The following is an 18,712-nucleotide window of genomic DNA, read 5'->3' on the forward strand; positions in this document are numbered from 1 at the left end:
TATAAAACACAATTTATATTGTAAACATTTCATATAAAACACAATTTTTATTGTAAACATTTCATATAAAACACAATTTTTATTGTAAACATTTCATATAAAACACAATTTTTATTGTAAACATTTCATATAAAACACAATTTTTATTGTAAACATTTCATATAAAACACAATTTTTATTGTAAACATTTCATATAAAACACAATTTTTATTGTAAACATTTCATATAAAACAATTTTTATTGTAAACATTTCATATAAAACACAATTTTTATTGTAAACATGTCTTATAAAACAATTTATATTGTAAACATTTTTTATAAAACACATTTTATATATTGTAAACATTTCTGAACAGATGTTAGTCTAAACATGCACAGTGATGCATGTTACAAAACATAACCCTAAACTAACCCTAAATTTTAGGTTGGTTTGGTTCAAATTCTGTAGAAGCACTCTAAAATCAAAGAATTATCAGAAAAAGTACATCAAAAACAAGTAAATGTTATGTTTCTAATCGTGAAATACATTCTTCTAAATTCCTCAAGGGAGATCTTCTGTAATGCATAGCCTTCATTGTCTTATTTCATTTAATAACTACAAGAAACCTTCTCAGCCACTGATTGCCATGGCTAATTATACTAGCAATACACATGAAAAATTGAAATGGCTTAAAATATTTCAATATTTGTATATATAGAAAGAGCTTGATGAGCTAAGAAAGAATCTTTTTAAATTTTTAAATCCGATTAAAATTAAGGAAGTTATGACTATTTTTGTGCCTCACACGTTTGGATATTTTCCCATATGCATTTTGTCACATTTTTTACACTACTTTTTCAGGAAAATGTTATATCTTTGTTAAAACAGAAGATTAAGCAATTAAATTTACCACATAAGTGTATTTTTGTGCTAGGAATTAGAATATGCTTCTGAAAATCTCCAGAAATTGATGGTTTCCAAATAATCTGCAGTAAATGCACATAAATATGCTGCAATTTCTTAAAAATGCCATGTATTCATTAAAAGAAAAGAAGTTAGAGAACTCAGTTGAATTGTAATGCGTTTTATGTAAAAATAACTGGAAACGAAATCTAAGACTGTTCAAAAAATGAATATATTGCAATATTTTTTTGGTATTATTGTAGATTAATACCTTCTGTAACCCCCCCCCCACTCACCACCTCTCCAAAATATGTGATTTTACCTTTGTAGTCAATTACGTGTGAACACCTTGAAAAACTTTAATGAAAGATAAGCAAGTATTATTTTAGAATTTAGTGTAAAATGATCCCCCATTTTGAGCCATTCTAGTGTTTTAGGGCAGTTAACCATTTTTCTTTTCTATAGGAGATAAATCAAGTGCGTCTGTTTTTTTTTTCTAAAGATGATTATGTGTGGTTTTAAGAGGGTCTCTATGCAGTTATGAGAGGGTGGGAGTTTGCCACTGACTTTGGGTTAATGATAGAGCTAAAGGAAATTATATGTGGACATCCTGAAGACTTGATAGAAACAAAGCAAAAACAATTTTAGAATTTAGAGTGGGGGTTGGTTTCACATAAATTTAATGTAAAATAATTCACCATTTTGAGACCACTCTAGTCTTTTAGGACAGTTGAACAATTTATCTTTTTTATGGTAGATAAACCATGAACTTTTCGTTAAGGAAGGATCTGTTTTTTTTTTGTGTTTTTTTTTAAAGACATATGTAGCTTACCAAGGAATTTTGTTTGGTGAGGAGCTTGTCACTTAGCGTTATTGTTAGGGCTAAAGAAGGTTTTAGGAGGAGGCTTGCCACTCATACCTAGGGTTAGAGGTAGGATTAAGGGAGTTTTTTTTTAAGAAGGCATTTGACATTCATATTTACGATTAGTGGGTCATAATTATTGACTTTTGAAAATGTTATGCCTTGGATTTTGAACATCAAATTACTTTTAAATATGTAAACTTACGTAAATGAGAGGTGTGAAATCTTACCGAAAAAGCTGTTTTATGATGTTATTATTTTTATCGGTTTATTTGCTTAAAACTCTTAAAATATATAATGTAGATTATTATTTATTAATTCATTTGAAAGGATATTCATTTCCGAATAAAAAGGTCGTATTTTGAGGACTTAAGGTGCTTTAGTTTTTAAAATGTGACAATTTTAGCAGAACCCTCTTGAAATCTGTGATCATCCAAAGCGTTTTATCGTCTGTGTGTATTGCTAATTATACACTGCCTGAAAGTACTTCCCTCAGGCTCCTAGAGTTAACATTCACAGATAATATGAATTGGAACAAATACATTGAAACAATTGCCAAGGCTGCTGTGAGGAGGGTGGGCTCTCTCTACCATGCTAGAAGGCTACTCACACTAAGACCACAGTTCGTCCATGCATGGAGTATTGTTGTCACATCTGGGCTCGTGCATCTGCCACTAGTCTCTCGCTCCTGGTCAGGGTTTAAAAAAAGTTGTGAACTTATAGGTCTCTGAACTACCAACTAAACTCCAACCTCTGTCCCATCACCAAAACGTGGTGTCCTTGCGCTTGTTTTTCAAGTATTTCAATGGCAAGTGCTCTGACAAACTCTGAGCACTAGTACCTACTCAACGACAATACCCCCAACAAACTCAACAGACAGCAAAACCCCGCCCTTATACTGTAGAAATCCCTAGATGTCGTAAAGCCTTCTACTCAAATAGATTTTTCCCTTGTACTGGTACACTTTAGAATTCCCTGCTTCCCTGACTGTACTAACATGCAGAAATTCAAGTTAATGTGAACAGACATCTTGCTGCTTAACTCCATAAATAGTATCCCTGCAAATCTGGTCCCAAATAATAGCCCCTCACGACTAAGTGGCCCTGTTCCTTGTTTGCGGTGAAACCTCAATAAAAAAAAAAAAAAAAAAATTGCCAATTTTGGGTTTTGCAATATATTGGCTGAGAGAGAAATCTTGAACTGATTCCAGACACACCAAATTGTCTCTTTGAAAGCTATCAGCTACATGTGTTGATATTGCAAGAAAGATTATGTTCTGACAATCTTTGGCTTTTCTTTTTAACATGTCTGTAGGCATCAGCCAATGAGTTTAAGTAAACCTTTTACGTAATTATCAATTATTCTTACATTTTTTTTTGTCCAGCATTTAGCAGTAATATGTGACGAGAGAAAAAAACGTTTGATCTACCAACTGAGTTTAACCATCATTGTTCTCGATGGTCACTCTTCTCAAAGGTTATTTTTCTATTTGCCAGTGTTATTAGTTGTAATTTTCTGAGTGGCAAGTTTATTTTCTATGTTAATCTTTGCTTTGTTTTGTTGATTGCTTCCATTAAAGTGACTTGTTTCTAATTTTTCAGTTGAAAATAGGTTTGTGGGTTGATCTCACTTACACAGACAGATTTTACGATAAAGAAGAAATCATCAAAACTGGTTGCAAATATTTTAAATTAAAATGTCGTGGGTGAGTACAGTTTGTTATCCTCAATAAATATAAGAAATAGTGTTGTTGTTTCATGATATCTTTTAATTATGAGGGAGGGTTGTATATTGTCAAAAATTTAATTGGAACAAAAAATTAATAAAAATGGCAATGATAGCTTTCTTAACAGCTTATTTTTAATAATTCTAATTTCCTATATATATATATATATATATATATATATATATATATATATATATAATAATGATGAATTTTAAAAAATATAATATATTGTATATGTAATGATGAATTTGAAAAAATATAATATATTGTATATGTAATGATGAATTTGAAAAAATATAATATATTGTATATGTAATGATGAATTTGAAAAAATATAATATATTGTATATGTAATGATGAATTTGAAAAAATATATATTGTATATGTAATGATGAATTTGAAAAAATATATTGTATATGTAATGATGAATTTGAAAAAATATATTGTATATGTAATGATGAATTTGAAAAAATATAATATATTGTATATGCAATAATTATGAATTTGAAAAAATATAATATATTGTATATGTAATAATAATGAGGAATTTGAAAAAAAAATAAACATCTGATATATATATATTAAATTGTGAACATAGAGGGACACAAGCTACATTTCTAAATTTAGATATTAAAATTGCAGATGGAATTTTTATTTATAAAATACTCGATAAAGAGTTTGTATGCTGCACAAAAAAATAGCACATGCCCTATTTTACGAAAGCATTATGTCTGAGTTTTTAAGAATAGCTTGCGTTACTTTAAAATTTATAGATTTTATACCCCCCAGTCTCTAGCTTAGTAATAAGAATAATTAAGCAAAATGGTGATAAAATATTTAAACATTTATTTGGTAACCTGATGCTTTTAAATCACAAAACTAATCAAAGTAGATAAATATAGGAAATCCAAAACTACATTAGTAATGAATAAAAGCATCTCGTATATATTTATAATATTTTAAGATTTTTATGTATTTTTAAATAAACTAGTAAATAAAAATGTACATAACAAAGAAGCAGGTGGTCGTGATAAGTATTATAGTGGATTCATTTGAATCCTATAAATACTGTAGAATTGGAAATAAAAAGAATAATAGTTTCTTTTTTGGAGACAAGGAGTAATGACACAGTTAAGGAGACACAGTTAAGGAAAAAGTTTTTTTTGATAACATGACTAGGTTAGCCTAATTAATCTGGAGAAAAAAACTATTCAATATCTGGAACATTTTTCTATTGTACTTTTGTTTAAGGTAGGTGGTGTTTGATCAACATTGTTGGAGAACCATAATTTAATATACTGTTTTGTTTTTAAATCTCTGAAACAGTATTTCATGATAAACAACTGGTCTCTGAAAGCTTAGGACTATTGTGAGTTCAAGAAAACAAGTTGATTTAGTGATTGTATGAGATGAAATGACTTACTGACAAAATAATTTTCCAATGAAGGACTAAAAAAAATTTAATGTAGTTTTCAAGGTTAAAAAAAAACTTCCAAGACTAATATATATGAAAAATTTCAGTTGATAAATTTGAATAATTCTGCAATTTTCATGGGACAAACTGATATATACTTTTTGTAAAACAAAAATAGATTTTGTACCTTTTGAGATGTTTTAATACTGCAGGTAAACATAAGTTCAATAATTATTGTTATATTAATTAGAACTTTGATATAGTACAATTCTAAAATATTCAAAACATATTAAAATTTCAAATCAAATTCCAGAAATAAATATTTCAACATATATATGCAATCAAGATTGCTTACTCTCTGTATTTTCCTCTGTAAACATTTTGAGCAACATCCATATATACGTATGTCTGGAATGTTTCCAAATTTTGATGCCTGTAAAGTAACTAATCCTGACAACATTTCAATCATAATACTCAAGAAGCTGCAATCTAAACTGACTCCCAGTTCATACAAAGTTGTTCAGTTATTGCTTAAAATGGAAATGCTCCCCATCACCTTAGAAAAGTTCATCAGTTTGCTGAATATTTAAAAATGTTGGAGATTGGTTTTCTGCATCTTAGTACAGACCAATCTGTCTTGTATAGGTCATCACGAATAAGTTGTTTGAATCAAGTCAAAAAGTTCTCAGCCACCTCATCAAAATCAGTCCACTCAATAACAAACAATGTGGATTTAGTCATGTAAGATCAACAACTGACATGCTGACTGTAATATCATACTTGATCAGCAAATCTATTGATGGAGGGTTTATTTTTAGAGCAATAGCTCTTAATAAATCAAAAGCCTTTGATAAGGTTTGGCACAGAGGTTTACATGCTAGTTATAAAATATCTAGAAATGTCTACTCAACCATTAAATCCTTTCTCTCAGTAGTTGTTGATGGTAAGAAGCGTAAAGCACATCGATGTATCAATTATAGCATGCGGCAGGGAGCTATCCTGGGCTCAACTTTGATATTCATCAGTGATCTTCCACATTTTAAGCTCAGTCATTAACATCTATGCAAATGACATGGCCATCTATGGCAGCCCTTCAAAGAGCATTAATGTAAGGATCTTTCAGATTCTCTCTCTTCCAACTTAGTGCATATATTGCTTACTTTTAATACATTAAAAACCAAGTTCATTTCCTTCCATCACCAGCGCTTTCAGGCTGACTTTGTCTCAATTAAAATGGACGGAGTTCCCCCTAAAAGGGCTCTCCTATTTTAAGTTTTCTAGGACTGAACTGTAACTGTAATGGTAATCACCTGGAAGAGGTTGAGTCAGCTCCAAATGAGTTCACCACATCACATGTCAAGACAGTCCTCTCCTGATGATCGACAGCTGTCTTTGGCATACTTCAGTCATTCCGAGTTTTATCATCTTCTATATACATATAAAGGGCAAGATGCATGTGTATGTTTATATGTTGTGCAAAAACTTTCGACAGAGGCGATGGAACCTGATAAAAACTGGTATTGTTTTATATCCAGATCCTTTGGACAACAAATATCGAAAAAATGGCCAAAAACATTAATTCCTTCACCTTAAACTTGGCTGTTTTGTACAAGGAGTCGTCGATTTTTGCATCACCATTTTAGTAAGTCATTGTCTTTTCGATTGGCTACAGTTAATTTCAATGCTCTCCACTTGTAGTCGGGCCATAGAGACATCGGCTAAGATGTCACGTTTTTTAAAACCTTTTTTTTTCTCCTTCACATTATGGGTTTGAGCCTACCTGCCTACTACCGCTTTTTTTTTTTTTTTTTTAACATCTTTGCCCACTGTTGTTTTGACCCCCCCCTGCTCTGCCCACTACCACTTTTTTTTTTCTCGGGATTCTTTACTACACCACCTACACACACTCGGCCCTCCTCCTGTTGTTTATAGCCCCTCCTCCATCTCCCGGGGGTGGGGGTTCCTTACTACAACACCCGGGCAATGCTGGGCACTCCTGCTAGTAGAACAATAAAAATATCGGGGCCAGCCATCTGCTCCATGTCTGTCCTCACTGTTCCTATTCAAGTCTTCAGTTGGCAGCCTTTATGCTTCTTCCATTCAGTATGATTAAGGTTACCAACTTATATATAAATTTTTCCTCAGGGCAAGACTGAATCATTTAGAGTGTCGTGAGATTATACTAATTACTATGAAACACTTTTCCTCTGTATTTGTCGGTCACTTTTGTTAACCGAGAGGCAGGTTATATATATATATATATATATATATATATATATATATATATATATATACTAGCAAAAGTGCTTGTCGTTGACTGGGTTCAAAAACAGCCTACAGAAAATGGACTCCGATTTATGAAAGTATGATAGGTTATGAAAAGGAAGGGTTGTAAAGAGATAGCTTCGAATTTGGGGGTATCAAAACCAAACCAAAATATGATGAAAGTAAAAATAAAATAGATAAGCCCCATAATTTATTATACCATACCTGTTCACACTGAAACACTTATCACAATATTCTGTGGATCTATATTAAAAAACCTTGTTAAACTTTGTAACATATTTCCATTCTATGGAGGTCAGGCGTGAACGAACACCCCCTAATTTTATTATACCATATTTCTTCAAACTGAAACATAATTATCAAAGTATACTTACGCAGATAGATATGAAAAGTCTTTATTAAAGTTTGTGCTTATTTCCATTCTATGGAGGCCAGGCGCGAACGCAGATCCCACAATTTTATTATACCATCCCTATTTAAATTAAAACCAACTTATCAAAGTATTATTATGTACATCTATATCAAAAACACTTGTAAACGTTTTTTTTTTAAATTTTTAAATTTTTTATTTCCATACTTTGTGGACCAGGCACGTACGCAGACCCCACAATTTTAACGAATCATCATTATGCCAGATCAAACATACCCATTCCTGTGTCTCAATACATCTTCTATCATTATATGTGATTAGTTTTCTATAATAGTCAACCATATAGGAGCCTATTCGTTCAGCTTTATATTATAGATATAATTATTATAACAAAATATACATTTATAGTTTTATTTTTTAAATGTGTAGTCAACACCTGTCATGACAGGACACGTTTCTGTTGTTAAAGTCCAAGACTGACTTTCATCTCATATCTTAAGTAGAAGACTTACATCAGATCTGTTGCTTAGATTAATAAAAAATATAGGTGGATTATTCTTCTGATTCAATCCTTTATCTGTATAAGAGACAGATATGGCTTTAGATGAAGTACTGTAGTCACATCTGGAGAGGTGCTGCTCTGCTCATTCTCTTCTGCCTTAACACGGTTCAAAACCAACTTCCAAATCTAGTGAGGGGGGGCATCCTCTTCTCTTTCGTTGAGCATCTTTCTTACAGAAGATATATTTTTTTTTTTTTTGCTAGTCTTTTTCTACTCTATCGTTATTTTCATAGTCAGTATTTGACTGAACTCCAATCTTTTGTTCCTCCCTATGAGATTTTTTTGATATTGCTTAGGTGTTTTAAGCATTTCTCATGCAGAAAATTGTCAAGATGCTTGAAAAAGTGGTACTCAGTAGGTGAGAGGTCTGGAGAGTATGGCGGATGAAACAGTTTTGTAGTTCAATTCGTTCAACTTCTGCAGGGTCAGTTTAGCAATGTGTGGTCAGGCATTGTTGTGGAGGAGAATTGGACCTTTTCTGTTGAATAATGCTGGGTGTTGTTGCCAAAGTTTCTGGTACATTTCATCCATTTGTTATCAGTACTTCTCTGCTGTAATGGTTTCACTTGCATTCACAAAACTTTAATGAATGAGACCGGTTGCAGACCACCAAACAGTCAGCATGATCTTCTTTGGTTCAACTCTGGCATCAGGAAGGATCGTGGAGTTTTGTCGGTGTCTAATAACTGAGTTGAATGTCGCTGGTTGTCGTAAAGAACCCACTTTTCATACAAGTCATAACCCGGTTGAGAAAGGGATTGTTCTTGTTGCATAAAAAAAAGATGACACTTCATAACAGCGTTTCTTTTAGTTGTCGTTCAATTTGTAAGGTACCCATTTATCAAGTTTTTTTGTCTTTCTAATCTCTCAAGTGGTTGGAAATCGTCATATACGTTACGTCTAATTCAGAAGCAAATTCTTGAACAGTTGTGTATGGATTGGTTTTGACTAAGGCTCTTAATTGATCGTTGTCAACATCCAATTGCCAACCACTACGCTCATCATCTCCAACACTCTTGTCGCCACCACAAAATTTCTTAAACCACTATTGTGCTGTGCATTCAGTAGTTGTTCCTGGGCCAAATACTTCATTGATATCGCAAGCTATTTCAGCAGCTTTTCGGCTTAGCTTGAATTGAAATAAGAAAATTGTGAATTTTTTTTCCATTTTGTATTCAACATTCTGAAAAGAAGGCATAATTGTTTTAAAACGATTGTAATTTAAATGATTAGTAAAAAACGCTTTTTAAAATGATATATAAAGTAAAAGTATTATAACGAAAACTTATTTGAAAATATATCATTTGAAATCAAAAATAAGAATTCTGCAAAAACTTTGACATAAACTCATTAATCTTCGAGTAACCTCTGGGCCTTGATAAGTGGTGACTTGTTAGTAAAAATATTAAAAATAATACAAAATAAAAAAGTAAATACTAATCCTTACGTCTAGAATTTTTAGTTCAATTTTGACTAAAATTTGTTACATAATTTTGATTCTAGAAAATGTTAAAATTTTAAGCATAAGCTTTAGAAGTTTTAAGAAGGAATTAAAATTAAGGAAATCTTATTAATTGATTAAGGATAAAATTCAATGCAAATCTAAAATATTTGAATTTTTAAATAGGAGTTTGTATCCTCCAAAACCTTTTATAAAGAAACTGAAATTTGGGGAATATTTATTAATTGATGTTGAATACCTATTAAACTTTCACAGGTCTGAATTTTCACAAAGAATTTTCACTCCCGCTTTTTACTTCCTTGTATAATTTAAAATTCAACAAAATATAGCCGATATTTGAACCCCCTAGTAGCCGTGTTACAAAAGTCATAATTGTTCAATTAGTTTCAAAGTAAATCCTGTACATGCAATTATATGCTGCTGCATTTGTTTAAAAATTGACTGCAACTGATTTTTTTTTTTTTTTTTGTAGTGTTGAAAATACATTTTATAATGCTTGCTTTGAATTCTCCATTTTTTTTTTTCTTTTTAAGCCATGAAGAAGCGCCTCAGACTGAGCAGGTTGATACATTTATTAAATTATGTAGTAAATTTATTGAACATAATCCAAATGAAATTATTGGTAAGTTATTTTATATATTTTTCGTTTATCAAATTTGAATTGATGAATATCTCATTATTTTCATAGACTTTAGTGGAAGGTTTTTCTGTGACTGACAAATCAGTTCTTTTATAAAATAGCACTCTTCTTGAGAAGTACTTTTTTCTTTGATCTACGAGCACAAATGAATTAATTAAAGAAGTACAAAACGATTATGCTACATAACATAATATTAATACAGATGAATACTTTAGTTACATTTTTATGTGTCCTTGAAGATTAAAAGCTATTCATTTATTCATATTAAAATTACATTTCAGTAATTCTGTTGCCATTCCCATACTACAAATCTTACTCCTATCAAAGTAGCTTCTTACACTTTATTACAATATGTCTTGTTTTGGGGTAAACAAAGTCATACATACACACACACACACATATATATATATATATATATATATATATATATATATATATATATATAGAGGATAAAGATTAATAATTGTAAATTATGAATCGGTTTTAAAAGGAAAGACAAAACAAAATCAAATTGAGTGTACGATCATACACTCAATTTGATTTTTTGTTTCTCCTTTTGAAACTGATTCATAATTTACAATTATTAATCTTTATCCTCAGTATATATATAGTTCTAAGATAAATATACCTATTGAGCTTATTATATATTTACAGTACTATGAGCAATGTTTCTTTAAAGTATTAATACATTAAACTTTGCTATTCTAGACGTCCAGTCTAATTCTCTCTATAAATTATATATGGAAGAGTATAAGAAAAGTGTAGCAATACAGGAAACCTGATGTTGATGTGATGTATGGACAAAAATGGACAAACAGAAGGTCTTGTACATTTTTCTTTTCTTTTTATATCTATTTATTTTCCAAAAAAATCACAAATACATTTTTTATTACATTCTCTTGGCTACTTTTTGAAAAAGAGATGATATTCTTGAAATATTAAAGACTTTCTACCATCTTGGTTAATTCAAACAGTAAGTCCATATTTACTGATTTGTATTTGTGATTGTTTAAAAAAAAAAAAAAAATAGATATACGAAGATAAAAAAACCTACAAAGACCTTTGCTCGTTTGTCTATTTTTGTCCATATGTCACATCACTTTAACATCTAGTTTCCTGCATTGCTGTAGCCTTCTTATACTCTTACATATTTATTTACTATCAATGCTTCAACCAAACTACCTTTCCCTTATATATGTCTATATGTTCCACTTTGTCTTGGAAACTACTGAGCTTATCTGTCTGAAATTTTGTATGGACGATTACTATAAAGTACAGTGAACTAAGTATTATGGTATCCATTCGCTGCACAGTTAGAGATTAATATTTAATGCAAAAAAAAAAAAAAACCCTTAAATTTAACCATATTCAATGATCAATTTTGCATAAAGCACTCATTCTTAATCGATGGGCTACAATTTTTACTTATTTATAGTGCATAAAAAAATTATATATATATGAAATTTGATAAGTTCAGAAATAATATGGCATTCTTGGGGACTAATTTATATATATATATTAGTCTCCAAGAATGCCATATCAATAATTTACTTACCATTATTTCTGAACTTATCAAATTTTATTCATCGTAAAATGTTTGATGCCATAATCCGGCAACTTCTTCCAAGAATATATTAATCTATTACCAAAACAATTCAATTGGTTAATAGATTTAGTTTTTGAAAACTTTCCAAATTCCAGAAAATATTTAAAATAATGTAATTGTTAGAAATTCCATTTTTATGGTTATCTTGAAGTTTACTATTATCTTTATGCTTTAGTATATGCTACCATTGTCACTGCTGATTTAGTTTTAATAAACATAACTCATGTTTGAAAGAGATTGAGAAAATTTTTTTTTATAAAAGTATAATTTTATTAAATTTTTGTTGAGAATAACATAAAAAAAATTTGTTTCTCTTTTAAGGTATTCATTGCACTCATGGTTTTAACCGGACTGGTTATCTTATTGTTGCCTTTCTAGTTGAACAGGAGTCTTGGAGGTTAGTAACTTTGCATATGTGTATGTCCTGTGTTATATGCATTGTGTATTTTCCTGGGGTTGCCCAAGTGGTTTAGACTCGTGCTACCAGATCAGGTTGTCTGAAGATACTGATTTTCTAGTCTAAAATGCACCAAACATTAATGATGTTTTCTTTTCTCTTTGCATAATATGATTGAACTTTTCAAAGTAAAATACAAAAACATTTTTCTTCCACAAAACAACCAAATACAAACACCATGAATACATATTTAAAGTTATAAACAAGTCTGTCGTTATTTTCATGGCAAGTACTCATCTGAACTCAAATCTATGGTCTTTCCTTGCCAAACGTTCACAAAAAATACTCGACTAGTTACAACCACCGTCCATAGTTTCCCCAATTCTCTATCTATGCCTAAATCTAAACGCAGCTTCCATGAACAAAGCTTCTTTTCTAGAACTGTCCACCTATGGAACACTGCTCCACTAGCCTGCTTCTCAGCCAACTACAATATGGTAGCCTTCAAGTCCAATGTAAACAAGTTCCTATTAAGCCATCCCCATAAATAATCCAAATTCTACCCAATCTACACCATTAATGATTATTACTCTATCACCTTACATTCATTAATACTTATCCTCGAGTGGCCTTCGGGCCTTGATAAATGATGATTTCCTTTTGAAAAAAACAACTTGAAGTATACACTTTTTCCAAAATTGCTGGATTTAGCATTAAATAACCTGAAAAGAGTTGATTAGCTGTGAAACAAAACAAGCATTTTCTACTGAACAAAAAACTTGCAAATCATGACAATCCCCAAACTTAGAGCTCAAGGTTCATTTTGCTTAGGGAGGCACAAAAACCTTAACTGACTGAAACTCACAACTTACCAACAAACTTTTTTTACTTCTCTTCTGGAATATCTATAAATATCACTGGGACCATACTAGAAAACCCAATGAGATATTCACTTGAAAAGGGTAATATTATCTATGCATATAAAAAAAAAAATAATGTATAGGGACACCTGTATCTGGAAAGCTATTATTTTGGAAAACCTTCAGTGGGTCACGACCACAGTAGAAATCATTGTATATATATATATATATATATATATATATATATATATATATAAATTTTTTTCAATGAACAAATTGAATTGTGGGTGACCAACATCAAGCCTATCTGATACTGATCAACCTCAATGTTGCTTAACTTTAGTGATCTAATGTTGACACACTGGTTTTCGTCAGATCACTGAAAGTTAAGCAATGTTGAGCCTGCCTAGTACCAGATGGGTAAGAATTTAGGAATTCTAAGCACTGTATGTGCTCTCTGCTTATCTCGGCATTGTTTTCAGCCATCTTGTACCTCCACTTACCATTGGTATTTAACAACACTGACTCAGGAGAGGTGTGGTTGGAGATTGCACAACTCTTGCCACAAAAATTCTATGCGCAGGCATCCTTAAAGTGGCCATCCATAGTGTCAAGACTGAAGGAAGCTACCATATATATAAAGAGTTGCATATCGGTAAAACAAAAATGTCAAAACTTATTGTAAACATATACTAGTTGGCTGCATGTTAGCAATGCATGCAAATAACAAGCTTACTGTGAGTGAAAGATATTTGACCTTGAGCAGAGAAACGATACACAAGAAATTGGAAGGATATCTGGTTTGGGGGTTGTCACCCAGGATTCAATTTGTTCATTTGAAAAAATAATGTGTGTGTGTATATATATATATATATATATATATACACACACACACACACACACACTGTTTTCTGCTGTGATCAATGTGATTATACCATATGTTAATATCATTAACAAGATAAATATGATTTACAACTTAAGTCAATTGTATTAAATGTGATGTATTATTTTTGCTGATAAACTTTCTTTTGGTTTTCAGTGTTGATGCAGCTGTCCAAGAATTTGCTGCCGTAAGTTTCTTTTCTAATTTTCTTCTCATTCAGATCTAAATAAATCTCTTTTTCTTTTTTTTTCTTTTATTTTTTACTCCTGAACTTATAGAGGTAAAAATTTTAAATATAGAGACAAATTAGGGAGCATTTTAGTCAGGAGTGTATGTATGTATGTGTAGTATAATGTATGTATGTGTAGTATAATGTACTCTGTAGTTAGGAAAGTTGGTTGAAAAGTTGTTTACCAAAGATGGGAAATAAATATCTTGTAGAGGCAGTTATTTCTCAATTCTTCTGACCCTGCCTGCTTGAGATGAAGAAAATAGATCACCAAAAATATAGAGGTTCTTTAGAAATACTAGAATCTTCTCTACATCATAGAAAGATAAGACAACAAGGCAAGTTGGTTCGGCAGGCATGTATTATAGTAGAAATAATTGAGTCATGGTTGGTCTCTAGTCCATTCTTGCCTTCAGTCACCATTGAGAAATTCCATGTATGTCTACATTTTAGTCTTGACTGGAAATAAATCATATTTTAGAGTTAAATGTCTGGGAAGAAATGGCTGAAAGCTAAGCATGTGTAAATGTGTTTGAATTGTCCAATGTATTTCTATGCAAGTTTTAACATGCCTTTTTTATCCAATTGAACTACAGCCTATCACTACACCAGAGATTGCATGTAAATACAAAAGGAAATAGATCTCTGTCACATAACTGCTAAAACTCTATACATGGTGTCCTCATTGAATTGGCATCATTTTGGATGTCAATGAGGCTCATTTTCAAAATTCCTTATATGTAAATAAGTAAAAAAAAATTTTTTTAAAAAGTATGCTTTCATCATCGATTCCATGAATTTGCATCCTGCAACCCTATACAAAGGTCACCTGTAGGGTGTGATTAGCAATCTCTGATCCCTTAGGACAGTATCCTGGTGTCTGAGCCTTTCTTCCACTCAGGTCCTTACTCTCAACGAAACATAAGATTGGAGATGCTTGATCTGATCAATTAACTGGTCACATCATGCCCTAGTTCATTACCAACTGCATTATTCAATTTAATTCTTCAAAAAACATCCAAACCTTATTTCTCCTTTTTATTTTTCTCGTCAAATAGATATTAGAAGGTGGTGACTGAGTGTCAATCGTGTTGAGAACAATGATTACCAACGCCAAGGAGTAATAGTTTCAAAGAGTAATATTATTTTAAGAATGTTTTCTTAGAGCAATTTAGTCTCAGAATATAAATAATTATCCTACCTTTATAGTTATATTTGACATTTGATATTTTGACATTAAATAATCCATAGATGGTTGATATGCCATAAATCAAACCAATCCAGTTGACTAGTATTCGGGATATTTTTCAGTAGGTCACCATGTACAAGTGAAATTTTTTTTGGTTACAAATCAACTAAAAATTACATACCCATATTCATAAGAAGGAATAGAAGAGAAAATATCGAAAATCAGCAACTTATTCTTAATTTTATAGAAAAAAAAAGGGGAGTTATAAAAATATTTAAATATCTCATGAATAAACAGTGTAATGCTCTTTGGTCACCCCATATATTGTAGCAGTTATAAACATTAATATTTATTTCTTCATGTGAAAACTGTGTGATCAAGCTCTCTGAAGTTACTGGCTTTCTGGCCTAAAATATGCCAAACATGGATTGTTTTATTCCCCCTTTCTCTTTGCAAAATTCAATGATATTTTGCAAATCCAAAAACAACAATTTTTCTCTACAAAACAACCAAGGTGAACATCATGAATAAATATTTGAAGGCTTTAGCAAAACGACCAAACTAAATAAAACATCATGAATAAATATTTTAATATATAAGGAACTTGAAGCATAAAATCTTTTAAAAAAATTACTGGGTTCAGTATTAAATAAGCAAAAAGGGTTGATATACCATAAAACCAAAGCAAAACATCTATAATATAAATCTCACCTGTCTGTTTAAATGGATGTATGTATGAATGTGTGTTTGTATAAAACTTTTAACAAAAGCGTCGGAATGTGATGAAACTAGTATCGTTTTAAACCTTGAACTTTCAGATAACAAATGTCGAAAAATTGGCCAAAACATTAATTCCTTCACCCTCAACGGGGCAGTTTTCTACAAGGAGGGGGTCACTTTTTTCGCAGATATTTTCGAAAGTCATCCACTCTTTTCGATTGACTAGCCTTAATTTTGATGTTCATCACTTCCGGTTTTGCGATGGGTGCAACAACAAAGACGTCACGTTTTTTTTTTCACATTCTTTTCCTCCTTCGCGGTACGGGTTCGAGTCTGTCCGGCTACTACCATTTTTTTTTTTTTTTTTTTTTTTTTTGCACAACACACACCTGTGAATAAAGATATAAAGACCTTGAAGTATAAATCTGTATCCTAAATTACTGGACTCGACATTAAATAACCCCATAAAGATTGAAAAGCAAAATGACCAAAACAAACATAAATATTTGAATATATAAAGAACTTGCAGCAGAAAATTTTTTTTTCGAAAATTATTTGGTTGATATGCAGTAAAACAAAACAACCACACCTTCATACAGAGAGCTACCCCTGTAAGGTGACACAATGACCAATCAGCCTGCAGCACGCATTAATTTCATTTGTTTCCTGAAGGACTACTTCAACTCTTCAAGAATCGCAAATATTAAATAGCCAAAAAAGATCGACTCCTCTCATGTCACCGAAGCTTAGTGAAGCTATCTTCAAAGATATATTCCTCCAAGAATAAGCACACCTGATTTTCTATTTTATTATACATACATTTCGGCACTCGGACTCTGTTCAACTTTCTCCATAAGACATTGAAGAAGAAAGATGATAAATCCATGCTGTGAATTGTAAGGAACAAAAAAGTGAAATGACTTATTCTTCTGAGCAAACAGTAATTTTTTTTCCAGATTAGCACAGACATGAGTAAATAAGTAAATTTGCTTCTGGAATAAACCATGCAAAGGAGTTTTATATATATATAAATGATTTATAAGTAAAATGATCATAATAATAGTGTTTACATCAAAGTCGCTACTCAAATATTCACAATTTTTTGGGTTTTGCTTGCTTCCTGCTTAATAAATCTTAGAACACCAAAATCAATATGCGCCATAAACACCATGAAGACATTTGGTCAATCAGATTATTCTGATGTTCTAGATCGAACCATTCAAATGCATACGCACATGTTATTTTTTATTTTGCATCATTGTTTCTATCTTTTCTCTCCAGAGTCGACCTCCTGGGATATACAAACAAGATTATTTGAATGATCTTTTCAAACGATATGGTGAGGTAGATGAAACGCCAGAAGCTCCACCCCGTCCTGATTGGTGTTTTGGTAAGTTTTTTTTTGCTGTGAAACAAGTTTAAAAGTTTATTATTTTGCTTACTTTGAAAAATATTCTGGAAACTATTTAGTAAAAGAGAAACAGTCTACTTGATGATGGCTTCCGGTTTTAAAATTGGAAATAGATAAGCGGTATTTGTCAAAGAACTTGCCCATTATATTTTAAGTTGGATGTTTTTTTTTTTAGGAAGATGTGGGCAATTAATAATTTTTTATAGTAAATAAATTATTTAAAAAATATTTTCATTATAATTGGATATTTAAAACAAAAAAGATGCATTTTAAATAAAAAACACTATTATTGTGTGTCATGCAGAAATTGATAAAAATTCAAAAATTATGAAAAATGGTCAAATAGATCTGCTAGGATTATTTTTTATAAAAAAAAACTTTGTTACTATTGATCCGCTATTTTGTAATTTGCAATAGTGAAAATAAACTGAAAAAAAGTCAGTTTGCTGTAGAGAATTGGCCACAATAGAAAAAAAAATGATAAAACTGCATATTTAATAAATTTTATTTTTTCTTGTAATTATTTTTCTACTTGATCATTTAAAAAATTTTGAAATCTTTTTTACTAATTTGGACATAATGTTTCTATATAAAGTACTTTTTTTTTTTTGATATACAATTATAATACACAAGCACCAAACGTTTTGATTATTTATAATAAAAAATATTCCAATTATAAAAACTAGTTTGATTATGTGTTAATAACTAAAAAAAAAGTGAAACCAAATCCCTCCCCCCCACACACACTCATTAAAAAAAATCAGACTTAAAAAATGAGTAATAAACACTGTTTGTCTTTTCTAATTTTAAAAACAGGAGCTGTCAACAAGTAAACTTTTTCTTTTACCAATTATTTTTATTTTATGTGTGAACCACTAGGAAGTATTTCTCATATTTGTACTTGAAACAACACTCGCTTATAACAATGTTCTTGGTTGGAATCATTATTTTATTTATTTTTTTTCAAACAAGCAGAAGCAAATTATATTTCAGTATTGTAAAAACAAAACAAAAACATGGAAGAAAAAAAAAGAAAAGAGGTTAGATAGAATCAAACATCGACGTATCTGATGGTACAACTTATTTGAACTTGCATTTGTTATAGTATTCACTCATTGAAATTTTTATTATTTATTATTAGTACTTTTATTATTGTTCATTAAATACTCTTTTATTAAAGGTACTTCGAGATAGGGACGTGTCCAATCTTAC

General features: G+C 30.7%; 1 protein-coding gene across 1 annotated transcript in view; it reads left to right on the forward strand.

The window, feature by feature from the left end:
• Positions 1-18,712, forward strand: part of LOC145279818 (mRNA-capping enzyme-like) — an 83,064-nt gene that overhangs the window by 37,138 nt on the left and 27,214 nt on the right. Inside the window, exons 3-7 of the mRNA XM_080131187.1 lie at positions 3,347-3,450; positions 10,099-10,187; positions 12,133-12,208; positions 14,108-14,138; positions 17,371-17,479. Coding sequence (XP_079987313.1) covers positions 3,347-3,450; positions 10,099-10,187; positions 12,133-12,208; positions 14,108-14,138; positions 17,371-17,479 — 409 coding nt within the window. The remainder of the gene's footprint in view (positions 1-3,346; positions 3,451-10,098; positions 10,188-12,132; positions 12,209-14,107; positions 14,139-17,370; positions 17,480-18,712) is intronic.

Source organism: Euprymna scolopes, chromosome 7 (genome assembly GCF_053919585.1).
Source record: "Euprymna scolopes isolate OS-2025 chromosome 7, ASM5391958v1, whole genome shotgun sequence".
Classification (NCBI taxonomy): Eukaryota; Metazoa; Mollusca; class Cephalopoda; order Sepiida; family Sepiolidae; genus Euprymna; species Euprymna scolopes.